General features: G+C 33.6%; 2 protein-coding genes across 6 annotated transcripts; both read left to right on the top strand.

The window, feature by feature from the left end:
• The first annotated feature begins 5,428 nt into the window (after positions 1–5,428).
• On the top strand, positions 5,429–8,088 carry LOC18111206 (probable WRKY transcription factor 31). Of its 4 annotated transcripts, none has more exons than XM_024611533.1 (6): positions 5,429–5,900; positions 6,005–6,106; positions 6,217–6,387; positions 6,529–6,903; positions 6,990–7,103; positions 7,230–8,088. In XM_024611533.1, the coding sequence occupies exons 1-6, from the start codon at positions 5,556–5,558 to the stop codon at positions 7,890–7,892; spliced, it is 1,770 nt and encodes a 589-aa protein (XP_024467301.1). In that variant the 5' UTR covers positions 5,429–5,555; the 3' UTR covers positions 7,893–8,088. The 4 variants fall into 4 exon arrangements, with proteins under 4 accessions (XP_024467301.1, XP_024467300.2, XP_006389578.1 ...); XM_024611532.2 differs by having other exon boundaries at positions 6,520–6,903; XM_006389516.2 differs by having other exon boundaries at positions 6,214–6,387.
• A 6,216-nt stretch (positions 8,089–14,304) lies between these two features.
• Positions 14,305–19,426, top strand: LOC18111207 (aspartic proteinase). Of its 2 annotated transcripts, none has more exons than XM_024581739.2 (14): positions 14,305–14,377; positions 15,104–15,477; positions 15,559–15,619; positions 16,093–16,187; positions 16,270–16,382; positions 16,469–16,637; positions 16,741–16,780; positions 16,979–17,043; positions 17,376–17,489; positions 17,619–17,683; positions 17,930–18,086; positions 18,237–18,356; positions 18,870–18,958; positions 19,089–19,426. In XM_024581739.2, exons 2-14 carry the CDS (start codon positions 15,112–15,114, stop codon positions 19,171–19,173), a joined length of 1,539 nt encoding a protein of 512 aa, XP_024437507.1. In that variant the 5' UTR covers positions 14,305–14,377; positions 15,104–15,111; the 3' UTR covers positions 19,174–19,426. The 2 variants fall into 2 exon arrangements, with proteins under 2 accessions (XP_024437507.1, XP_006389579.1); XM_006389517.3 differs by lacking the exon at positions 14,305–14,377 and adding an exon at positions 14,384–14,477.
• Positions 19,427–23,383: the final 3,957 nt, after the last annotated feature.

The raw sequence follows: 23,383 nt of genomic DNA, 5'->3' as shown, positions 1-23,383 counted from the left end.
GACACATATTCCGTCGGTAATTAATTTATCGACGGAAATGCTCTGTCGGTGAATCTTTCGTCGGTAATTTTTTGTCCGTCGGTAAATCCGTTGGTAATAAAAAAATAAATTTATCCGCTTCATTTCGTCGGTATATCCCTCGGTAATAATATCGGTAATTATTTAAAAACATTTTATTACCAACGGATTTACCGACGGAATTACCGATGGAATTTCCATCGGGAATTCCATCGGTAATTATTTAAAAACATTTTTAAAAAATTCATTTTATAAAATTATAAAATAATTAAATTAACATAAATTAACACTGTATAATATATACTCAAAATGCTTGGAAAAAAAAAAGAAAATCAACTCAAACAAATTTGCAACAAATAAATAAAACAAAAAAATAAATTCAACTAAAAAAATTCATATGAAAAAAATGAAGTTGCAATTGCTAAAAATTTAAAAATCCTATAAATAAATCAACTAAAAATTGATCTCATATAAAAAGAAATCTCACAACAACATTTATACAATTATTAAGAACAAAAACAATTAAAAATAAAATAAAAAACAAATATAGTGAAAAAAAATCATGAAAAAAGAAGAAAAAAAAAATCTTACCTTAATGTAGTTGCAAGTGAAGCTAAGGAGAGAAAAAAAATTTCATTAAGCATATTAATTAAAAAAAAAACTAAGAGGATAAAAGAAGAAAGAAGAAGAAGAAGACATACCCAAGCATGGAGGAAAAGACAAAGGAGATGAGGAGAGAAAAGAAGAGAAAGAAATAGATAAGAAATGATGTTTTTTACATATAGTGAAGAAGAACAAGAATAATAAGAAGAAATGGGTTTGTCTCTTGTGAGGGGATTCAGGCTTTTTACTGGGGCGCGTTACCGACGGATTTACCGACGGATAATTGAATATTAATATTTTTTAATTATTACATCGGTAATTCAATCAGTAATATTTAATTTAAATTTTTAATTTCATAAAAAGTTTTCAGAAACCGCCAAAAAATTACCGATGATTTTTCAATCCGTCGGTGATTCCGTCTGTAATATTTAAATGAAAAATTTAAATTAATTGAATTTTTTCAAAAAACCGCCAAATAACACCGACGACTTTTCAATCCATCGGTGATTTTGTCCGTAAAGAACAACAATTAACAATGCAATTGGAAAGTGAAGAGTTCTGGATCTCTCTGGAAAATACCGACGGAAAATTCCGTCGGTGATTCCCTTTGTAATTGACATGATGAACAGTGTTCACAGTTTACCAACAAATTTACTGACGGAATTACCGACGGAATTCCGTCGGTAAATCCGTTGGTAAAAATGACATGTCATCATTTTTTTTGCTTTGATTTAATTTTTTTTCCCACAGTAATTCCCTCGGTATATACCGAGGGAATATTTTCGTCGGTAAAATCCCTCGAAAATTTACCGACGAAAATATTTCCTCGGTTTCCGTTTGTATTTATCAATTTTCTGGTAGTGAAGAAAAGGGAATTAAAAAGGGAATTATATTGTATTGACTAATATCTGAAAGCACACTTAATATCGAAAAGGAATGGAACCAAAGAAAAAAAAATCAATGAAAGATTCAAAAAAAGAAGGATTTGGCCTCCATATCATTTAAAGCAAGTCTTTATACATACTTGTCTCGAAGAATAATACTTTAATATTTGTCTCCATGCAAGTCGTTGGGTTCGGTGGTCAGCATTTTCCTTCGTGCACGTTCGTAGTTAGGCACTGTATACCTCGTTCACATATATTCTATCCACTAGGCATAAGAAAATGACTATTTATTTTTACATTTTAAATATATTTTAAAAAAATTATTTTTTTATTTATTTTAAATCGTTTTAATATGCTGATATCAAAAATAATTTTTTAAAAATAAAAAATATATTATTTTAATGTATTTATAAACAAAAAAATATTTTAAAAAACATTATTCATTACTACACTTTCTAACCCATCTTAAAATGTTATTGCCCCACAGGACAATTCTACATGGCATGTCTTTGAATGGAATCTCTATTGATTTTCGAACCCCTTTCCTCTTTCTTTTCTTTGGGCGCCGTAGGTTTGAACAGAAACAACTATTTTCTATATAAAACAATGTTCTCGATCGATTGATCGATACATGCATGCAATTAGGAGAAACTTTTCCACTGTTCGATCGATTTCTATTCCAAGTCCAATTCACGAGTTTGGTTACGTTGGAAAATTTGGAGAGAAATTATGATTTTTGATGTCGAAATTAATGCAATGGTCAATTGTTGGCCACCGTTTTCCCATTCTTGGTAATGTTTTGAAGGTGTGAGCTTGAAGGGTTTTTTTTCCTCTGGAAAACTCTAGATATTTTGGGTAATTGCCAGGATGTGTACGTGGCAAGCCAGCCATGAGCTAGGTAGCCATCACCTTTTTGTCTTGACTTAACCTCACGTACGGGCAAGATTAATAGGCTAAAGTATAACGAAATTAATTTTAGCTATATAATATATTAGTAATTATCTTATTTATTTCTGTTTTTTTATCTTATTTATAACCCAATCATTTTATTTTCTTGTAAATAACCATTTAACTTTTCAGAAGTTGTTTTTTAAATAACTATTTTTTTATTATTAATATACTCCATGAAGAAGAAATTAATTAATAGAACATCAGTACTGGATGTTGAAAATTCGTGTGCAGTAGAAAGAAGGGAAAGTTTGGGTTAACTAATAAGTCAAGAAATACGAACAGGCAAAGTAATATCCACCTAATGTCATGCAAATTGATTTTCTTTTCTTTCTTTTATTTTTGTAGATACGTGTTTGCTTCATTTTATTGGTATTGGTTGTCAACGATGGAGTTTCAAAGCCACACACAACCCAGAAAAAATAATTTCCATGCTTTGAGAATTATTAAATCTTTTACTTAACTAAAAAACAAAGGAAATATATAAAATATGTGATATAATTGCAAGCAAAGTTTCAACGAAGACAGAAATTCGTGCAGTAATTAATTCTTGTATGGTCAAGATTTGAGGCTAGTAGCTAGAAACAAGATTAAACTCTTGATAGGTCTAGCATCGGTGAATTATGAAATACCATGACAATCAAGCAAGAACAAAAAAAAAAACGGCTCCTAGATTAGAAAAGGAAAGGAGCATAAGTTCTGCTATTGTTTTTATCTCTAACGTGACAATGTCAAAACGTTACTATATTATATATACATTAATCTCAGAAAAATAAGTTGAATATGTATCTATATATACGTATTAACTTGACTTACTGTATAAACTATATCATGATAATTTATTATTGATTTGGTTGACATAAATTATTTGCTTAGAGAAATAACACCTCTTAGTTGATGGCTGCTAGCTATTCAAATAATAATACTATAACTTAATCTTGAGGGGTGTAATTTAACTGATCAGACTTTATGTTTGCGATCCCTAGAGGTCACTATTCGAGTCTCACAAAACTCAGAGCCACTGGAAGTTTACATGGTCGTTAACTTTATGGCCCGTGGGATTAGTCGAGGTGCGCGTAAGCTGACCCAAACACCCACGTTAATCAAAACAATTAATTAATAATAATACTATAACTTCATTAAAAAAAATCACTTGGTTAGAAAAATTCATCGATTTATTCCAAAATGAATAAGAAGTAAAATTTTATTCAAAGGAGTGTTTATTAATTTTAGGTAGTGAGATAAAAACGTATTTGATTGAAGAAATTATAAAGATATAAAAATATATTTTTATGATAATTTAAAAATAAATTTATATATTTTTAAAATATAAAAATAAACACATATCTCCACTTTCTCTGTCTTTTTAATTTTGTAATTAAATCGTAACCACAGATTACCTAATTTTCCGGTGGTTACTTGGGCAGTCTCCTCAAGGGTTTATTAGCGCAAGGCAGGCAACTACAAAATCTAGATGTGTAAAAACTAAAAAGAGCAAGTGACTGGGTCCCACCAGTAAACAGTCAACATGGTTACCGGGGAGCAGATCTGAAACGTGGGGGGCTTATGTAATAAAGGGACCCACCTATAGACTAAGCAACTGTCCCGTCCGGTCTCCAGTCATAACCTAGCCTGGCCGTCAATTTCGTTGACGTGCTTCTCTCTTACTTTTAATAAATAAATATGAAAAAAACAATTTAATTGGTTTATTGAATTTCATCACGTGGAACGCGCCGCACGATAAGGGACGGTGGGATTGACAAGTTTTTTTTTTTTTTTTCTCAGGGTTTTGTTTTTCTTTTTTCTTCGTTGATTTGATTTTATGAAAGAGTCAAAACTCTTTCTTGACGAAAGGTAGACGAAACCCACGTACCCCACCCTCAGCACCACCACCACCACCACCTTTTTCTTTTTCTTGTCTTACTTTACAAATCTGGTCAACATTTCATCAATTTTTGTTGTATTCAACCCGTATACCCATTTTAATATCCGGACCCATATTTGATTTTTTCCCCTTGGAAAATTCCAGTTGTTATTGTTGTTGAAGATATTTGAATTCTTTAGTTTAAGTTCTAGATAATTATTAGTTTATATGTCCACAATTGTTTTTCAACGTTACAAAAATTATTCAGGACATAGAAAATTATTTAATATTTTTATTAAATCAACTAAGCGGTGCAATCTTGAAACCTTCTTATTTAACTCCTTGCCTAGCAAAATTAAAAAATACAAAGTTTTTCTAATGTGATTTAGTCGAGTTGATCGGTTCAAATGCATTTTGGTTGACCGATGAAAAAAAATTAGAGGATGAAATTAAATAAAAATAAAAATAATTGACATAAAAAATCTCCCAACCCAACTTATTGACTAGCTTAAGTCTAAAATTAAATCATGTGAGAATTGTCTTGATGTGACTCCTTTGACTTGATCGATTTCAAGGCAACCTAATTACTAAATTTTAAAAAAGATAAAATTAATAAAAAAAAACTCTCCCAACTCGACTCTTTGTTGAACTCAGGTTTAAATTAGTTTGATTGATTCTAAAGTAACTCGGATAATTATTAAAAAAAATATCGAGAATGAAAATAAAAAAAAATGATATTGAAATAAAAAAAAAGGGAAAATTAAAAAAAAAAAAAAAAAAAAAAAGAAGGAAGAAGAAGAAGAGCTACGCTATTCATATGACTAACGAAGTTCTATTAAGATTGCCATGGTAATGGACTATCCACTTACTCTATATGGATATCCATCGACAACCCATTTTTTGCAAGTCTCTAAAGTCTAACTTTCTTGTATCAGCAGCAGTATAAGACTGGACCAATATTGCCAGCTAGGGATTCCTGACGCATCACCTGACGCAACCACTCAAGAAATCCCTCCAATTTCTTCTAAATATATCCAATTTCAATCCAAAAAAAAAAAATCTATCTCTTTTTGGTCCACCCTTCAAACCCTTTTTATAGCCGAGCTCATTGCAGCGGCTAAAGACTTCAAAGACTTTGCACACATAACACGTACACACAGACACCTCTCTCTCCCTCTTTCTCTCAAGAAAAACTCTCTTCTTTCCTAGCATTTCTTCTTGTTTTCTTTCTTTCATTTATGGACAAAGGATGGGGTCTAACCCTCGCTTCTGATCCTGTTTCTGTCTTCTCTAGCAACAACAACAACAGCCCAGTTGGCTCTTTTTTGAAGATCAAAAGAGACTTCATTAGTGATCATAACATGGATCATTCTAGGAACAATAATATGTTTCAGTTTCCAGGTAGTCTTTCTGCTGGCCAAGATGAGCAACCACCTTCTGCTGCTCACGAAGTAGATTTCTTTAAAGAAAGGATAGATAAGGTTGGTGACGATGATTCTAAGACCACAAGTGTTATTGTCAAGAAGGAGAATTCCATTGCTGAACTTGCTCCAAGGTCTACCAGGACTGCTCTTGATGTAAATGTAAGAAAATGAATCTGTTTTTTTCTTTTTTTGAATTATTATGGCTTATATAGTTTTTCTATAAATAGAGATATTGATTTATTTATTTTTGTTTCTAAATATAGACTGGGTTGCACCTTCTTACTGCTAACTCTAGAAGTGATCAATCAACTGTGGATGATGGAGTTTCATCTGATGTTGATGATAAGAGATCAAAGAACAACGAGGTAATTATAAGTTTAAACACAATCCAAATCGATGGTCAATTTTATTTTTTTTAAGATTTCCCATTTAAGGATTTATTTAATCTTTATATATATATTTTTACATGTAGAAGTTGGCACAATTACAAATGGAGCTGCAAAAAATGAATACAGAAAATCAAAGGTTAAAAGACATGCTTGGTCAAGTAACCACCAGTTACAGTGCTTTACAGATGCATTTTGCAGCACTAATGCAGCAACATCAACAACAAAATCATGGAAAAGAAAGCAATAAAGAGCAACAGGTAATTAATTTTCTCTAAAAAAAATTAACAGTTCCAAGCATCCTTGACATGATGGCGATGATGATGATGATTTTAGTGTACCATTTTAACTTGGTCCAGGTAGGTTAAATGATTTGTTTTTGATGTGTTCAGAATTTTCAGGGAAAATCTTCTGAGGAAAAGAAACATGAGGACGTAGTAGTGCCCAGACAATTCATGGATCTAGGCCCTTCAGCTGAGACTGATGAACTATCCAATTCATCGTCCGATGAGAGGACTCGTTCTGGAACACCTCAAAACCATATTGAAGTTGCATCCCCGAAAAACAATGGTAAACTTCCATATGATCAAGAAAATTCTAGCTTCCGAGATGGAAAAAGAATTGGCAGGGAAGAGAGTCCTGAATCTGAATCACAAGCATGGAAGGTTCAGAAAACGGATCCTGCCAGTCCTGCTAATAAGGCTATAGAGCAATCGACCGAGGCGACGATGAGAAAAGCCCGTGTGTCGGTTCGTGCACGATCGGAAGCTCCCATGGTATGTAACTAGCTAAGACTTGTTCAAAATCTTCATATAACTTTCAACAAATTGGAGTGGAACTAATTTGGTTTGACCGATTCCAGATTACTGATGGCTGCCAATGGCGGAAATACGGCCAGAAGATGGCCAAAGGAAACCCGTGTCCGAGGGCTTATTATCGGTGCACCATGGCAGTGGGCTGTCCAGTTCGAAAACAAGTATGTTTTAGTCCATTTCTTGATCCTCGTTTTCAATCTAAGTTAGGGATGATTTGAGGAATTGTCGATAATCCAATCAAGATTTTATCTAAGACTAGTGTAATTTATGTTGGTGATTGATTTCAGGTTCAACGTTGCGCGGAGGATAGAACAATCTTGATCACAACTTATGAAGGGAATCACAATCACCCTCTACCTCCAGCTGCAATGGCAATGGCATCAACAACAGCAGCAGCTGCAAGCATGTTACTATCAGGATCAATGTCAAGTGCAGATGGCATAATGAACCCAAATTTGCTAGCAAGAGCAATACTCCCAGCTGGCTCATCAAATATGGCAACTATTTCAGCTTCAGCTCCATTCCCTACTGTAACATTAGACCTCACTCATAATCCAAACCCTCTACAGTTCCAAAGACCTCCTCCACAATTCCAAGTCCCTTTTCCAGGCCAGCCCCAGAATTTTTCCTCAGTCACAACACCACAATTGCCTCAGGTTTTTGGTCAAGCCTTGTACAACCAATCGAAATTCTCTGGCCTACAATTGTCTCAGGAAATTGGGACTCCACAATTAGGCCACCAAGCTCAACCCCACTTGTTGCACTCAGGACAACAACCTTCCCTATCTCAGGACACATTGAGTGCTGCCACTGCCGCCATCACGGCCGATCCTAACTTCACTGCAGCACTTGCAGCTGCCATCAGCTCCATCATTGGTGGTGCTAACAGCAACACCACCAACAACAACAATAACAGCAATGCCACGAACAACACAAGCCACAGAAATTAATTAGACATATCTCTTATCAATTTTTTTGTTTTTTTATGAATAGTTAATTACTTTGTTGTTATCAATAGTTGTTTTTCTCTTTCTTCCCTTCTTCCGAGGGATGAAAATGAGGTTCAGATGTTCATAGTTTCTTTTTTTTTTTCCTTGTTGGGGGTCGAAAGGATAGAAATTAAAGTAAACACAAGATTTCCATTCCTTTTGTTATTATTATTTCATGCTTTAATATTTTGTTTCAAATTGTTCGGTTTTAAACACGATCAACATATATATATAAAACAAACACGATCAACATATATATATAAAACAAACACGATCAACATATATTTTCCAACTCATTAATGGTTTATCAATCGTGGTATTTGGTTATGGTCACAAGGGCAATAAATTAAAATAAAAATAGCATATTTTTATGAACTTTCAATTATGAAATACATAAATTTATAAAAGAGACAAGTTATTTAAATTTTATAAATATTTTTCTTATCTCTCAACCTCAAACCTAGCTCATTAGTTTTCATATCCCAATGACTTGTTAACATTCAATAATTAACGTTTGCAAGTGAACTAATTAAAGAAACAAATTAAAAGTCAAGAAACCGACGAATAAGTTTTGAAGAATACAAAACATTTTGGTGATTTAAACAGTCAAGAACTACGGCTAGTCGTCTGTGTACAACTGTTTGACACGTAAAATGTTAGAGTGTAAGGTGGAAGGAACCCTAGCTTGCCTGCAAGAGTGGACTTTGAGGAGACTTCTAGGCAACTACAACACCATGTGGGGTGATAAATGAATGAATCAAAATTGGATCGTGAAAGCTATCTTCTAAGGTCAAATTTGGACCAATAAAGAAAGAAATGGGGATTTGGTAAGTTTCGTGGAGAGTGGTGAAGGTAGGGGCTAATTTCATTGGACAATCTAGGAAACCTTTGTTGACTTTCCGTGCAAATTAGCCCCCCCTTTCTTTTTTTTATTTTTTCATTGACATCATGTCATGTTCACGTGGATAATCGAAGGTCGAGCATGGCGGGTCGCAACCGTACCTCATCAATCAATCCACCGTACATGGAAGGACCTTTCTCTCTTCTTAACTTTACCAACCGTTCATGTGAACCTAGCTATGAGCCTATGACTTGCATGAGTGATTTGTGATTTGCACAGAAATTAACTTTTTGGAATTTCTTTTATATATATATATATAATGATTTTCATTGTGTTTTAAAATATTTTTTATTTTAAAACATATTAAAATAATATTTTCAACTATCAATAGTTAATTTGTGCCCTTACTATTCTCGTCATAAATGCGAGTTGGACTAAACAGTTTGCTATAATTAAGATCATGGGCCTCGTGCCCCCACATCAAGTATTAGATTTGAAAATGGATTTGTTTTTTTCTTTTTTTCTTTTTTCTCATGAAAGATTTAAGCATGATGTCCTTAATAGAGATCTTACAAAAAAAAAAAAAACTTGTTCATGCATCTCAAAAAGAAAGATCATTCATCTAATTAATGTGGTAGATAGAAAGGAATTGCCACGTGTAACTAGTTTATACAAACCAAATCAATAACATTTATTTATGAAGATTCTTGAATCAAATCAATCATATTATGATAACGATAACGTATACTATAATAATAATGAACAATAACATGTTGATTGTATTGATATAATAGCCACTAGAAACTTACATAATTGTTAATTTCAGGGCTCATGAGATTAGTCGAGGTGCGTACAAGCTGGCCCGGACACCCACGTTAAACTAAAAAATATAATGAACAACAACAATATTATTAGGATGCCCATAGATAGTTTGGATCCACCTAACTCTAGTTGTTGTATTGAATATTGTTTTTCTAGAAGAAAAAATGACATATTGATGCATACAAAAACTAAAGACTATAGCACAACAAACGGGGATTGCAAATATGAGTCATGAATTCAAAATTTATTTTTTTAAATTTTTTTAAGAGGTTTATAAAACCTTTAAATATATTGAAAAAAAACTCTACGCTTACTAGAAAATAACTAGAAATATAAAAGTAAAAAGGAAATTAAACATAAATAAAAAAAGACATAAAAATAACAAAATTAGCCTAAATAAAAACCTAGCCTTAAGACTTAATTCTAAAAGATTCAAATATCCAATCAATGATGTTGTGGTTGCATATTAGAAAAATGCTCATAAGATTACATGGGAAAATTTAAAACTGATCCAATAATTGGATCTCTTGTTATTGCAGTTTTTAGGTGTTAAAATAATTTGACATGACCGGATCTTTTCTTAAATCTAAATAAATTTTGATTATTTATGAAAACATCTGTTAAATTATTTATTTAATATGTTCCGATCAAATCCTCATTTAATAGTGTCGGGCCCTACGTGCTCCAAACTTTTGTTTTCTACATCACATATTATGGAAGTACAAACTAAGATAATATCTTTAAGCACGGCTTTAATTAGTATTTATGAAAGTTAAAGGTTAAACATATCTCTCAGACGGATCAAGATGCATATATGAACTTCATTGTAATTCTTAATGCTTCATCTAGCAAAGAGACCAAAGATGCATGCAAGAGTTGAACTTAATTTTCAAGCAAATATCAACGGTGGTAGAGGAGAAGGCTCATTGATGCATGCTATCGTTGAGACATTTTTTTGCTTTTTTTCCCTTCTTATGGGGCAATGTGCAGGCCTTCTCAGAAGATCCATCGATGCCATACTGCACGCATTGACAGTCCATACCAATTGGATTTGAAGGACTAATTGATATAAAGCTTAAAGCATTGGTTTGATTCCAAATTGGACGGCCCAATTCCTTCACTAAATAACCACGGCCGAAACAAAAAGGCCAACTTATTGGGTTGGGCCTTTGGCCTTTGGGTTTAAAATTTAAAGCATCTCTGTTGGTGTATTTGAGGTACACGTGTATCTTAACAGAGTTCTCACTCATATGATCTACGTTGTCGTATTAAATACCTAGTTTGAATGGTTTAATCCCAATCAATATCTGGTCGGATGACATGTATCCCCCTTTATAACACATACATACAAAGTTTTAAATGGAGTTTGGGTAATATTTTTTTTAAAAAAATTAAAATTATTTTTTTTATATTTTTGTTTTATTTTAATGTATTGATATTAAAAATATTTTTAAAAAATAAAAAATATTATCTTAATAAATTTTCAAATAAAAAATACTTTAAAAAACCACATTATACCCTCACACACACACACACACACTTTCTTAGTCATCAAAAGGTCTCCGTAACTTAGCAAGAGGCTCGTGTGCCTGGTTGGATTTAGAACATCATCTTCTAGCAGTAGGATTCATTAAATATAGATATACCATCATGGTAAGAAACAAATAGACAAAGCAAAACTTGAAACAAGAAGCTCACAACATGGATGGATTTTACATGCATGTGATTTTCCCAGTTTCCACCATGTTCTAGTTCTTACCGATCCAAAAGAGAAAAGAAGAAGAAGAAGAAGGAATGCTTGTCCTGACCAAGCACACTACTACATATTTAAAGCTTTTTTTTATATATATTTTTTTTTTGCGGTTTTGGAAGACGAACTCGATGTTTTTGTTAATGGTTCGCTCATGAAAACAACATATTTTCCCTTCGTTCGCCATCTTGAGAGACAATACAATTCTTGCACTCAACAAGTACGTAGCTAGTCTTCACTTACTGAAGCTAGCCATCCATCTCGCGTGATCATTGCTTGAACGTGTGAGTTGAAATTAATGGATTTGCTTGCAGGCAACAATTTAATTAGCTTCATAATGGCTTATGCTCAGTACTCATGCATTAATTAATGAAGGAGTGGTCCCTTTTTCTTTATTTATTTATGTTTAATTATTGACACGTCTCTTATTTATGTAGTATGCACACACGTACAGTAAGAATCGGACAATAACAATAAATCAAATATCCTCAGTACTGAACAAGAAATCTTGCTATTAGCTCGAAATCTTGATAGATGAAGTGACTTGCGGTAGCAAAGGTTCTGGTGCTGCTGTTTAAATGGATTTATTTTAAGGAGAAACATACATTAGCTCGAAATCTTGATAGAATGGTAATTAAGTTAGCTTAATAAAAAGATTCGTTTGTTAAAATTCATTTTTGGATCTATCAACTTTTTCTTGTTCATGCCCAATTTTTGAAGCATAACATTGTTATCTAATCAAGTTTTAATCTCATATTATGAATTAACTTAGTCAACTTGATGGTCGATGAATCAACCTGAATTTTTATTCTGTTATTGTTTTAATTTTTTTTAAAAAAATAATGTTATTATAGATAAAAAAGTTTAAAAATCCTTTGAGTTGATATAAATAAAGCAATTGTATCGTGGGTTGATTTAGCAGGTTATCTAATTTTAATCAAATTAATTTTTAGTTCAATTTAAAAGTAAAATTATTTCAGCTGGACAACAAATTATAAACTGATGAATTATAATGTAAAATTTGATAATTATAATAGATAAAAAATACATAGATAAAATCAAAGGTTTTATAGCTTATTTCAATGTGTTTTATTTATTTTTAGCATAGAAGATATCTTGAAATTCAAGGTTAATTCATGATATCAAACTCAAAGAAATATAAAAAGAAAAACCAGACACCATTGTCGTCACTTGATTCAAGCCACAGACTTGTAAATGGAAGCAAAGTGTCGCGTGTAAAGGCAACCGAATTGCATGCTTAGCTGAGATGTCAGCTTCTCTCTTGTAACGCCACCCAGCATAATCCTTCGTCACGATACCCATGCTCTCTTTTATCCCATGATCAGCCACGTTGTACAGCATCTCAACTTCATCATGCCCTTAATCACCGTTCATCTCACGATCAACGGCTAATATGGATTGTGAAAAACCATCTAGTAAAGTATGGATCCCTTATTATATGCTTTATTTTAGCTTGTTTTGAGCCCTTCAATGAGGGCAAAGACGAGAATATCGTGCGTTTGGAACGTGGATTCCTAGATGGTCTAAGGACAATTTTGGTCCTTGAAGCTAACCAACTCTCACAAATTGACCCCCATTTTCCCAGATATATACAGAAACGTCCTTGGACTTTGATTTTAGAATTATGGGCATCCCTTCATCATAGTCCATCCATATTAAAGTCTTTTTAATTTTTCTCAACTTTGTCTAATCATGTAAAACCCTGTCAAATATGCCGATAATAATCATAAATATCGGTGTTACTTAGACGGAAGCAATGTCATTTAGGATCTGAATTACCGATATAGGATGCAGGGAAAAAAAATCTTATTAATGTATTGGTTCAGCTATGAAATATTTAATTAAAGTCTAACTCATAAAAAATTTAAGCATCGGTTGTTTTTGTGATTTGAAAGTATTTTTGTAAAAACTTGAATTTTTTTTGCTTAAAATTAAAATTTTTTACTTGTTTTTAGATCGTTTTGATATACTGAAATTAATTTTTTTTTAAATATTATTTTAATGCATTTCCAAACAAAAATTATTTTAAAAAACAATCACTACCACAATACCAAAACAGATTCTTAGTCTTAATACATGGAAGTTGATTTTATAATACCATTATTGCGAAACCAAATAGAAAATGAAAGGTAATGCTGCAATAATACTATAAAATCTTATTTTTAAACACTTTTTTTTTCTTATATGGCATAAGAGAATCTATCATTTTTTTAAAAAAAAATAGACAATAATATATATTCAAACACACGGCTTTTTTCAGCTTCATATAGAAAATATAAAAACTAATGTTAATGATAGTTATACTCAAGATTTTTAAACTAAATTTAGTAACTTAATTTAGAAATCTTGTAGTGCTTTAAACTTGTTGTTGGAGTGGTTATTGAGTCAAACTTATATAATTAGCTTATAATTACTCAATTAACAAGACATTATTAGCTTATAAAAACATAACAAACTTGAATTAATTATACTATATAGTTATATTATATAATTAGCCTTATTATATTATAATCTTTATTAGTGGACCAATCATAAGCTTAAAACAAGAAAACAAAAATAACATAAGGAGTACTGCAGCAAGCATACTCAACAGTTCCTCTCATTGTTCTGGGATAGAAAGTTTAAGGACTTAAGTGAGACTTGCTCATAATAAAAGGATTAGAATGTAATAAAACCAAATTACAAAGACCAAAAAGGGTTCAGCAGTCAGAACAATCCAAAATCAATGGTTAAAACCTATAGAATCTACGCATTCAACAGCCAAGATTAAGCCGTGAAATGTTTTTGCATTTTAAAAATATTTTTTTAAATATTTTTTATTTTTTTTATTTTAAATTAATTTTTTTTTTATTTTTAAATATTTTAATGAATTGATATTAAAAATAATTTAAAAAAAAATAAAAAAAAACTTTAAAAAGTAAAAAAAAAAAAAAAACACTCTCAAACGTCAATTACACTTCGAAAGATACCAGGTAGCTTAGCTGGGCCCTTGTGAGTCTAAGAAGCTGACAGGTCAGTTCTCTCCTTGTTTCTATATATTCTCCTCTCTGCTCCTCTTCGGTCTCTGTGACACACACTATCTCTCCTTTTTTATTTTGGCTTTTCAAAATCTGTGAGCATCTTTAAATTTTTTCTTGATAACCCATTTTTATTAATGTATTTTTGTGATTATTTTTTTTTGTAAAAAGTTAGTTTCTTTTTGCGTGGTGGTTGTTAATTTTTAACTTGTTTCTTTGTTTTGATTAACTTTTTTTTGTAAGTTTGATTAAAGCTGGTTGGAATTTGGATTATGCTGTTAAATTAGAGTTAGTTTGAGTCAGTTTGCTTCTCCTTTTGTGTACTGAAGTGGGTTTCAGTAAAGTTTCTTTCTTTGTTTTGGAATGAAGAGCTAGGTGCTGATTATTTTCTGCTTTGGTGTAGTTGAGGCTTGAATAGACATAAAGGGTTTGGAAGTTTTGATCTTTTACTTTATTAGTTTTGTAGAAGTGTAAAGACTGAATAAAGAATTGAGCTTTACCTGAGCCAAGATCATGCAGTGGAGAACTGCTTGTTTCTGAGTGAAATTTCATGACTTTATGTTAGACTTTTGATTTATGATTATTGAACTTGATATTAGCCTTTTTCTTGATTTTGCATGTTAATCACTTTGGATTAATGTGAATGATCATATTGGTTATTGTGTTTTCTGAATTGGACTTTTTTTTTTTTTTTTTAAATTTTGTTAATGTGAATTTACAGGTGTAAAAATGGGAGTGAACTTGAAAGCAATTGGGGGGTTTGTGCTTCTTTCATTTTTGTTGTTTGCTGTGGTATTATCCGAGTCAAATGATGGTTTGCTTAGAATTGGATTAAAAAAGGTGAAATTTGATAAGAACAACCGGATTGCTGCACGGCTTGATTCCCAAGAGGCTTTGAGAGCTTCTATTAGGAAGTATAATCTCCTTGGTAATCTTGGAGAATCTGAGGATACTGATATAGTTGCGTTAAAGAACTATTTTGATGCTCAGTACTATGGTGAGATTGGTGTTGGGACTCCTCCTCAGAAATTCACAGTGATTTTTGACACTGGTAGCTCCAATTTGTGGGTGCCATCATCTAAGTGCTATTTGTCGGTGAGTTTATGCATGTATTTTTTTTTTATGTTCGTTATACATGCGTATCAAATAGATTAATGGTTTCACTTTGCTATGCAGGTTGCATGTTACTTCCATTCCAAGTACAACTCTGGAAAGTCGAGTTCCTACAAGAAGAATGGTTTGGTTCCTTGCTAACAAAGAATTTATTAATTTTTTTTTTTTTTTTTGCTGTTTGTTCTATAAGAAGAAATTTTATCCTGTTAATTTGTATGTGGTGCATTGAAGTTTTATCAAGAATGTTTAGGTCCGTAGGAAATATGGAAATGCTGCATGTTAATTACTTTCTTAGGTATGTGGTTGTCATGATGAGCTGCTATGTGTATACATGCTAACATTAGCTAGGAACTAAGGATGCGATGCTATCATTATAATCCTAGGAACTAAGGATGCGATGCTATCATTATAATCCTAGGAACTAGGGATGCCATCATTGTAATCCTTAACCATACAATGCAGCACTAGCTACAATTTTTTAGTCTAAATCGCTTGTCATTCTGCAGTTGCATGAGCTGTTTGGCTGGGAAACTATCATTTGGGGTGATTACTCTTTTTTTTTTTTTGAAACTGAGTCTGTTATGATGAATTTTGCAGGAAAAAGTGCTGAAATTCAGTATGGCAGTGGATCCATTTCTGGTTTCTTCAGTATTGATGCTGTCGAAGTTGGTAACCTGGTTGTGAAAGATCAGGTAATGTTGTGCCTTGCAACTTATTTGCATGTTATTACATGGTGTGATGAGTCTGTTCTCACTCCTGTTTTTGAATTTTAAGGAATTTATCGAGGCAACTAAGGAGCCTAGTATCACATTTTTGGTGGGCAAGTTTGATGGTATTTTGGGACTTGGGTTCAAAGAAATTGCAGTAGGAGGTGCTGTTCCAGTCTGGTACTTGTCTTATCTCTTAGTTCTCACTGATCATCTAAACCTTTTTTATGGTTTGTGTTTGAGTTGACATATTGCATTTTGAACAGGGACAACATGATTAAACAGGGTCTCATCAAGGAACCGGTATTTTCTTTTTGGCTTAACCGCAATGCGGATGATGAAGAAGGGGGAGAAATTGTATTTGGTGGGATGGACCCAAATCATTACAAGGGCAAGCACACATATGTTCCTGTGACACAGAAAGGCTATTGGCAGGTTGTTGGCTGTAACCTTTTCTTTTCTTGGAGTTCTAAATGTATGTCATCTGTATTTTTCAATTATTTTTCTCATTTTGTTGTATCATAATTCCTGTTCATAGTTCGACATGGGTGATGTCATTGTTGGTGATAAATCAACCGGTATGTTCTCTCTCAGTACCTGCACTTTTTATATAGAAACTCACATATACCAGTAGGGCAAAGCTCTGTTAATAAGATATATTGTATATATCTACAGCGACAATTATCCTTTTGTCGTTATATATATGTGCTCTCTTGCATATGATTAATACTACCTCTCATTATATGGTCTGATTACCTAAGGATACTGCTATTCAGGGTATTGTGCTGGTGGTTGTGCTGCAATTGCGGATTCTGGAACTTCCTTGTTGGCAGGTCCAACGGTATGAACAATACTTCAGCTTGTTGGATGTGTACTTGTTGATATCTTATTCAGTACAATTTGATAGCTAACTGTTTTACTATCCTATTTTTTGCCATTGGGTTGAAGTTATGTTGATTGCCTAGAACAGAATGGATGAAAATGTAAAGCTATTAATGCTTTTTACCCTGTTGGTTTGAAGATTTAAAGTTGGGGCATAGACTTTGAAAATAATAAATTTTGATACAAAGCATTTATAGGAAAAATGAGAATCTTCTATAATGGAGGTCCATGATTCTGCTGTCAATTTTCTTGTGCATAAAATATTTCGGTGGTCTCTATTATTTTTTTCAGGCTATAATTACCATGATAAATCATGCCATTGGAGCCTCTGGAGTGGTTAGCCAGCAATGCAAGGCTGTAGTTTCACAGTATGGGGAAGTCATTATGGATTTGCTGCTGTCCGAGGTGATACTGGCCTTGTATTTCAGATGTTTGATTTCTGAAACCCTGGCTGATAAAAATCTTATGTGAGAAAATGGGTGTAGTCAGCATCTATTTATGGATTTGTTTGTGTTCCTTCGTATGTATTTACAGGTACAGCCAAAGAAGATCTGCTCTCAAATTGGACTCTGCACATTTGATGGAACCCGTGGCATAAGGTTGGGCTCTAAAGATGTTCTCTTCTTATGCTTATGCTTTCACAGTTCTGGGAGGCATAACTTTTTCTCCTGGATAATACCCCCTTCTGCTATTTTTTTTAATAAGTAGAAGAAAATTCATGAAAGTAAACCCAATTTCATGGAAGCGAATTCTTGCCTCCATGCATGTTGCTGCTTTTGTTACTAGAAAGGTTAACTGTGTGTTGTGAATAGGCAGTTAACTTAGAGGTTTGTGATTTTGCTTAGCATGGGCATTCAGAGTGTGGTGGACGAGGGCAATGACAAGTCATCTGGTGTTCTTGGTGATGCTATGTGCTCTGCTTGTGAAATGGCAGTTTTCTGGATGAGAAGCCAGCTTCAGCAGAACCAGACACAAGATCGTGTATTGGACTATGCCAATCAGGTGAATTAAATGAATTTGTACTTTATCTATTAACCACTGCAAAAAATTATTGAACTTCATCAATCAGGTGTGATACATGCATTGTTCCCTAATAATTGTTTGGGCCTTGTGGATATGCTTCTCTTGCTGATACCTTTGATAATTTCACAGCTCTGTGAACGTGTTCCAAACCCGACAGGACAATCAACTGTTGACTGTGGAAGTGTTCTTTCAATGCCTAGAATTGCCTTCACCATTGGAGGCAAAGAGTTTGAGCTTGCCCCAGAGGAGGTATGGCAGCTGAACCCAGTCTTACCGTTCATGCTATCAAGGGATATTTCCCTTTTTTTTCCTATTTCCTTGAAATTATGCATTTTTAACTGATTTTGAAATACACAAGTTGGTGAAATGCAACCATCTATTCATCTTAATAATGAGGTATCACTGATTGCAACATTGTGATGTTTTGATTCATTGTTGCGAACATTCTTCTAAGAACTGCCACTTGTGCTAGGATGATAGTCTTTATGGACATTTTAACAGGACTATATTAATGTAATTATATTTGGATAGATATCTATAGTCTAAAAGTTTATATCTAGTAGTAATGGCGTATTGTCCAACAAAGGCCTCAGGAAGAATTTGGATACAGCCCAACTTTCCTCCATAGGAGCATGGAGTGCTCCTATTGAATATGCAACACAACTTACTATTTCATGAATCAATGCCCCTTAAATGTGCTAAATATATCAAACGTGTATATTAATTCGTAGAACTGATGCCTCTTTCCTGCTTCATGATCAGTACATTCTCAAGGTTGGCCAAGGTTCAGCGGCCCAGTGCATCAGTGGCTTTACTGCTTTGGATATACCTCCTCCTCGTGGACCTCTTTGGTATATTATTTTCTAATCGAACCTTCTTAAGGATTCTAGAACTAGTTTTGCTTGCTTTATCACCTTATCCATGCTCATAGATGGTCATAATGTTCCTTTTAATCTCACTTATTGATCTTTCACAATCCAGGATACTGGGAGATGTTTTCATGGGACGCTACCATACTGTCTTTGATTCTGGAAAGCTTAGAGTTGGATTTGCCGAGGCAGCGTAAAGGATTTTTCTTTGGGGTCCTTGTCTCAAATTCCTCCCCTTTATCAACTAATATGTAATGTAGGGAGTCACTGGCGAATATGAAAGTGCTGGCCGCAGCTTTAAATAAGTAGTTTTTCTTGTAGATATTCGCTTGCTTGCTTCCTTCTTTCAAGTTTTAGTAGCAGAGATTGATGCAGTAGAGAGTGACATGAAGTGAATGTGGGTTTAAGTTCCGTGTGCCTTTCCCCCCCTTAATCCATGCAGTTATCTGAGCTCTTGTCCAGGTTATTTCATAATCTATCCTAACGTAGAGGGCAAGGAATAAATGGCCTTGGACAGTGAGGTTAAATTTAAATCGATATATTTCCAGCAGGCTCATGGAAATGACTAATGCTTTTCTGGCATGATTATAATATCTTAGATTTACAGGTACATTGATTTGGAAAGTTTTAATCTGTTAGGTTTAGGATGGTATGAGACTGTGGCTTCCAGTCCTCTCTTGTAATAATCTTTCAAGTTTTTTTCATCACGAGGACAATTGATTCTATTTTTTTTTTCGTAGTTTCACCAGAGATGTTAAAGCATGAATATAGCTTTGTGGGGGCCTGGAAAGTGAGTCTAGTTTATGGGAAATGCCACTCCATTACTGATAATAGCTCCACTCAATAATGGCATTGCAAGAACTTAAAATGGAACAATCCACTTGAGAGTTATTATAACCATCTGCATTAGATGTTGATTTCGTATTAAGAAAGGGTTTGGTTTATGTTCATTTTGCCTGTGTTTGGTGAATAGTGGTTTGTGTTCATTTTGCCTGTGTTTGGTGAATAGGCGTCGGACCAGGTCTAGACTAGACCAACTTGGAAAAAGGTTTGGGTTAATGGGTTAGTACGGACTGGGTTAATATCAATATCAATTTGGGTCAAGTCTCGAGTTATGAGTTTTCTAGATCAAATAACCGGGCTGAATTTGGTTTAATAACTATGGTTTGGTGTGGAGACAGCATGTGTTTGGTGTGTATAGAACCATCAGCTGGATTCTTGTCCTATGTCCGATCTCTTCCTCCATCAAGATTCGAGTCTTGCTCGCTAAACATGTCACAAGAATTTCCATGTATTCGAGTGTTCTCTTCCTCCATCAAGATTCGAGTCTTGCTCGCTAAACATGTCACAAGAATTTCCATGTATTCGAGTGTTGTTTGCTCACCAAACACGTCTCATGAACTTCTATATAGAATAGGGATGAGCTCGCGTGTCCTTCAATGCTCTTCCTGGCTTGCTGCTCCCAATCAAGCAAATCATTCCACTTTTCATGTACACATATTGTCTGGTCACCAAAGCACTGAGTGTCCGCACGCGTGCTGCCTCCCCAACTGCCAGTTCTGATGGTCCTTTTCTTGGTAGTTAAGCACGAAAAAAATTGGCAGGTGAGGTTGAAAGTGAGGTAAAAAGACAAGACAGGCATGCAAAATATGTTTCTTAACAGTCGAAAGCACTTCCTGTAGTTATCGGATAGTCCAAGAGTGAAGACTAAGATCACTCTGTCAAAGAAACCGCACTGCCTTGCTATGGTCAATTATTGATAGAATCTTTTTTTTTTTTTTATGATGCATGTTTAGTTTAATGATCAAAGGTAATTGCTCTACCAGATCTGGACAAATACATGTATATTCAATTCCTCGGTCAATGGTTGCTATGGCTAAAAGGCAATGGCACAACCCAACAACGGACAACAGGCATTGATGTAACTCTTGATTTTTGTAATGAAAAACCTGAAAGCATAAAAAATGTCATCCCACTCCTGGAAGGGCAGGTAGCAACATAGTAGGTGGATGTCGCCATATATGGTTTTCAGTACCTTATAACACTTTTTCTGAATTTAATTTAATTTAATTTATAAGAGTAAATCAGAATATCAACTCTTCTGATTTACAAATATAAAACTAATTTTTTTTTTAAAAATAACATTGTTTTCAAGTAAAAATTAAAAATAAAGTAATAAATTCGAGTTAACTCATCTTATCTTCTCTAGTGATTCTTGAGGCCTGCGATCCATTTATGTCATAATACACAGAATATATCTAAACAGCTCAGACAATTAGCTTTCTGTTTCATCTCCTAGCAGGAATTTTATTCTTTTGCTAGCTTTTTCTCACTTTGTTTTCCGCCAAAAAGCATGGAATGATACTAAGACAGCCGCCGGCTGTCCTGCAAACTTGTCAGCACATAGAAATTGCACCTGTGATCTTTGCTATTACAGTTGGTTGCTCTATCGACAACTATCACTCTGCCAGCCAGCCCCTCTTAATCCCCTCTAGTTTTTTTCTGTTATAATCTTGTAATATACGCCTCATCCATTTCTTTTCCAATAAAAATACTTGTGATAATAACAAGTATTAGAGATATATTAAATTAATCATATCGATAAGATATATCATCAATACTAGTTAAAATATTAGATTTAAAGTTATCGAGTTTTTTTCATAATCTGATTCAAATCGAGATTAATGATATCATCAACTCACCCTCGCCATTAATCTAGGAAATAAATCCCAGTGAGAGTTTATACCTTTATGCATGATTGGTGAATTTCACAAGAAATGTTTTTCCTTGCATGTGAAGGAAAGCAATCAAAATCTAACTTTGTGAGTTCCAAGTATGAATGGCATCATCCTGAACAGCTACAACGTCTCTTCAAGAGGCTCGAATGTATCCTTGCTGTGCAAGGATCTTTCACTCCACTTTATGTAACTTTAATTTACACCCATTATCCATTCATCAGAACTAAAATGAAGAGTTTGATCTTTACTTTGAGAAGAACACGTACGTTAGACACATGCACAGACAACTCATGGGTCCCAAACCCTTTACCGAAAGCCAAAGTATAAGAGCTGAAAGGGAGAGATATAGTGAAGCCAAGGGATTGGTGGTTGGCACATGAAGAAAGCAACTTAACAGTTTGTGTTCCTTGAAAGGAACGTATGATGGATACCATAAGAGTGCACAAAGCAAGGACTCATCTTCCTAAAAGGTATCCCCATAAAGAGAAAATATCATAGCCAATCAATAATTTATATATAAAAAAGATTTTAATTCTGAGGGATATATTTCAACTGGTCGGGTCTTAAATTTGTTTTTCAGAGATCACTAGTTCGAATGTCATAAGTCTCTCAGGACCACTAGAGGCTTATCTGGTCGTTAACTTCAGGGTCTCGGAAAATTAATCGAGATGAGCGTAAATTAGCCCGAACACCTATAATTACCAAGAAAAAAAAAAGACACCCCGTCAATAGAAAATACCATAACCAGCTAATTAATAATTAATATATTGTTCTAATATGTTCATATATACTAAGAGAAAATTAGGGTTTGAGAGAATACAGATATAATTAATATGTGTGTTTTTTGGATCACATATGGTTCGGAATTCGATTTGAATACTACAAAAAATTCTTAATCTAACCATAATGGTGAATGTTTTCTAAGATCTTATTCAAATTATAGTGACCAAAACCATTTTTTGAAAAAAAAGAAAAAACACTTCACATTTTAATATATATGAGAAACATCCATTAAACTCAAATCAATACCATTATCATCGAGAATCATTAATTTTCAACAGCAACCATTTTGATCCAATAATAGCTCCCTTCCATGCTCACTATCTTTGCTCATAAATGATTGCTAGCTGGAAGAATATTCCTTGACCAAATTAATTAGCATTGGATCCATGAACGTGGAGAGAGTCATTAATAAAACCCTAATTATATTGACTTTTACTGCAAATTAATTATGACACTCCAACTTATAATTAATATTTATCTAGCTAGGTTCAAGGTATCAATAACATGGCATTATTGGAGGTTTACCTTCTCATTGTCTATTACCATTAGAGAGACTTCAATTTCAAATTAGTCAATAATTAACAATGGAGATTAAGCTTAATAAATCCACTTATCCAACCACCTCTTATCGACCAATCAACCTCTCTAAAGAATAGAATATCCCGTGCATTTGTGCCATATCCATTGTATGATCCCACACTCTTTCACAAAGATGTAATTACCACAAATCATGCACGTTCTCACGTGGTGTCTCGTGAACAAAGCATGATGCGTAGCTAAGCTAAGCTAAGCTAAGCACAGCGTCAGGATTAAGCAATTGGCCTTCAAAAGCCGGCCAAAGCTTGCAACCCACCCGCTTCTCGACACGTGGAAGCGTCTTGTTTAG

The sequence above is a fragment of the Populus trichocarpa genome, chromosome 11, assembly GCF_000002775.5.
Source record: "Populus trichocarpa isolate Nisqually-1 chromosome 11, P.trichocarpa_v4.1, whole genome shotgun sequence".
Lineage (NCBI taxonomy): Eukaryota > Viridiplantae > Streptophyta > Magnoliopsida > Malpighiales > Salicaceae > Populus > Populus trichocarpa.
Note: the sequence above shows the minus strand (reverse complement) of the source record. Positions and strands in the feature narration are given on the sequence as shown.

Excerpts from the sequence above, each read along its gene's own strand:
- LOC18111207 (XM_024581739.2), top strand. The coding sequence starts at position 15,112 with ATGGGAGTGAACTTGAAAGCAATTGGGGGGTTTGTGCTTCTTTCATTT. Across the intron at positions 16,638-16,740 it reads CACAGAAAGGCTATTGGCAG|TTCGACATGGGTGATGTCAT; the intron begins GTTGTTGGCTGT and ends TCCTGTTCATAG. Across the intron at positions 16,781-16,978 it reads TGTTGGTGATAAATCAACCG|GGTATTGTGCTGGTGGTTGT; the intron begins GTATGTTCTCTC and ends ACTGCTATTCAG.
- LOC18111206 (XM_024611531.2), top strand. The coding sequence starts at position 5,556 with ATGGACAAAGGATGGGGTCTAACCCTCGCTTCTGATCCTGTTTCTGTC. Across the intron at positions 6,904-6,989 it reads CACGATCGGAAGCTCCCATG|ATTACTGATGGCTGCCAATG; the intron begins GTATGTAACTAG and ends GACCGATTCCAG. Across the intron at positions 7,104-7,229 it reads GCTGTCCAGTTCGAAAACAA|GTTCAACGTTGCGCGGAGGA; the intron begins GTATGTTTTAGT and ends GATTGATTTCAG.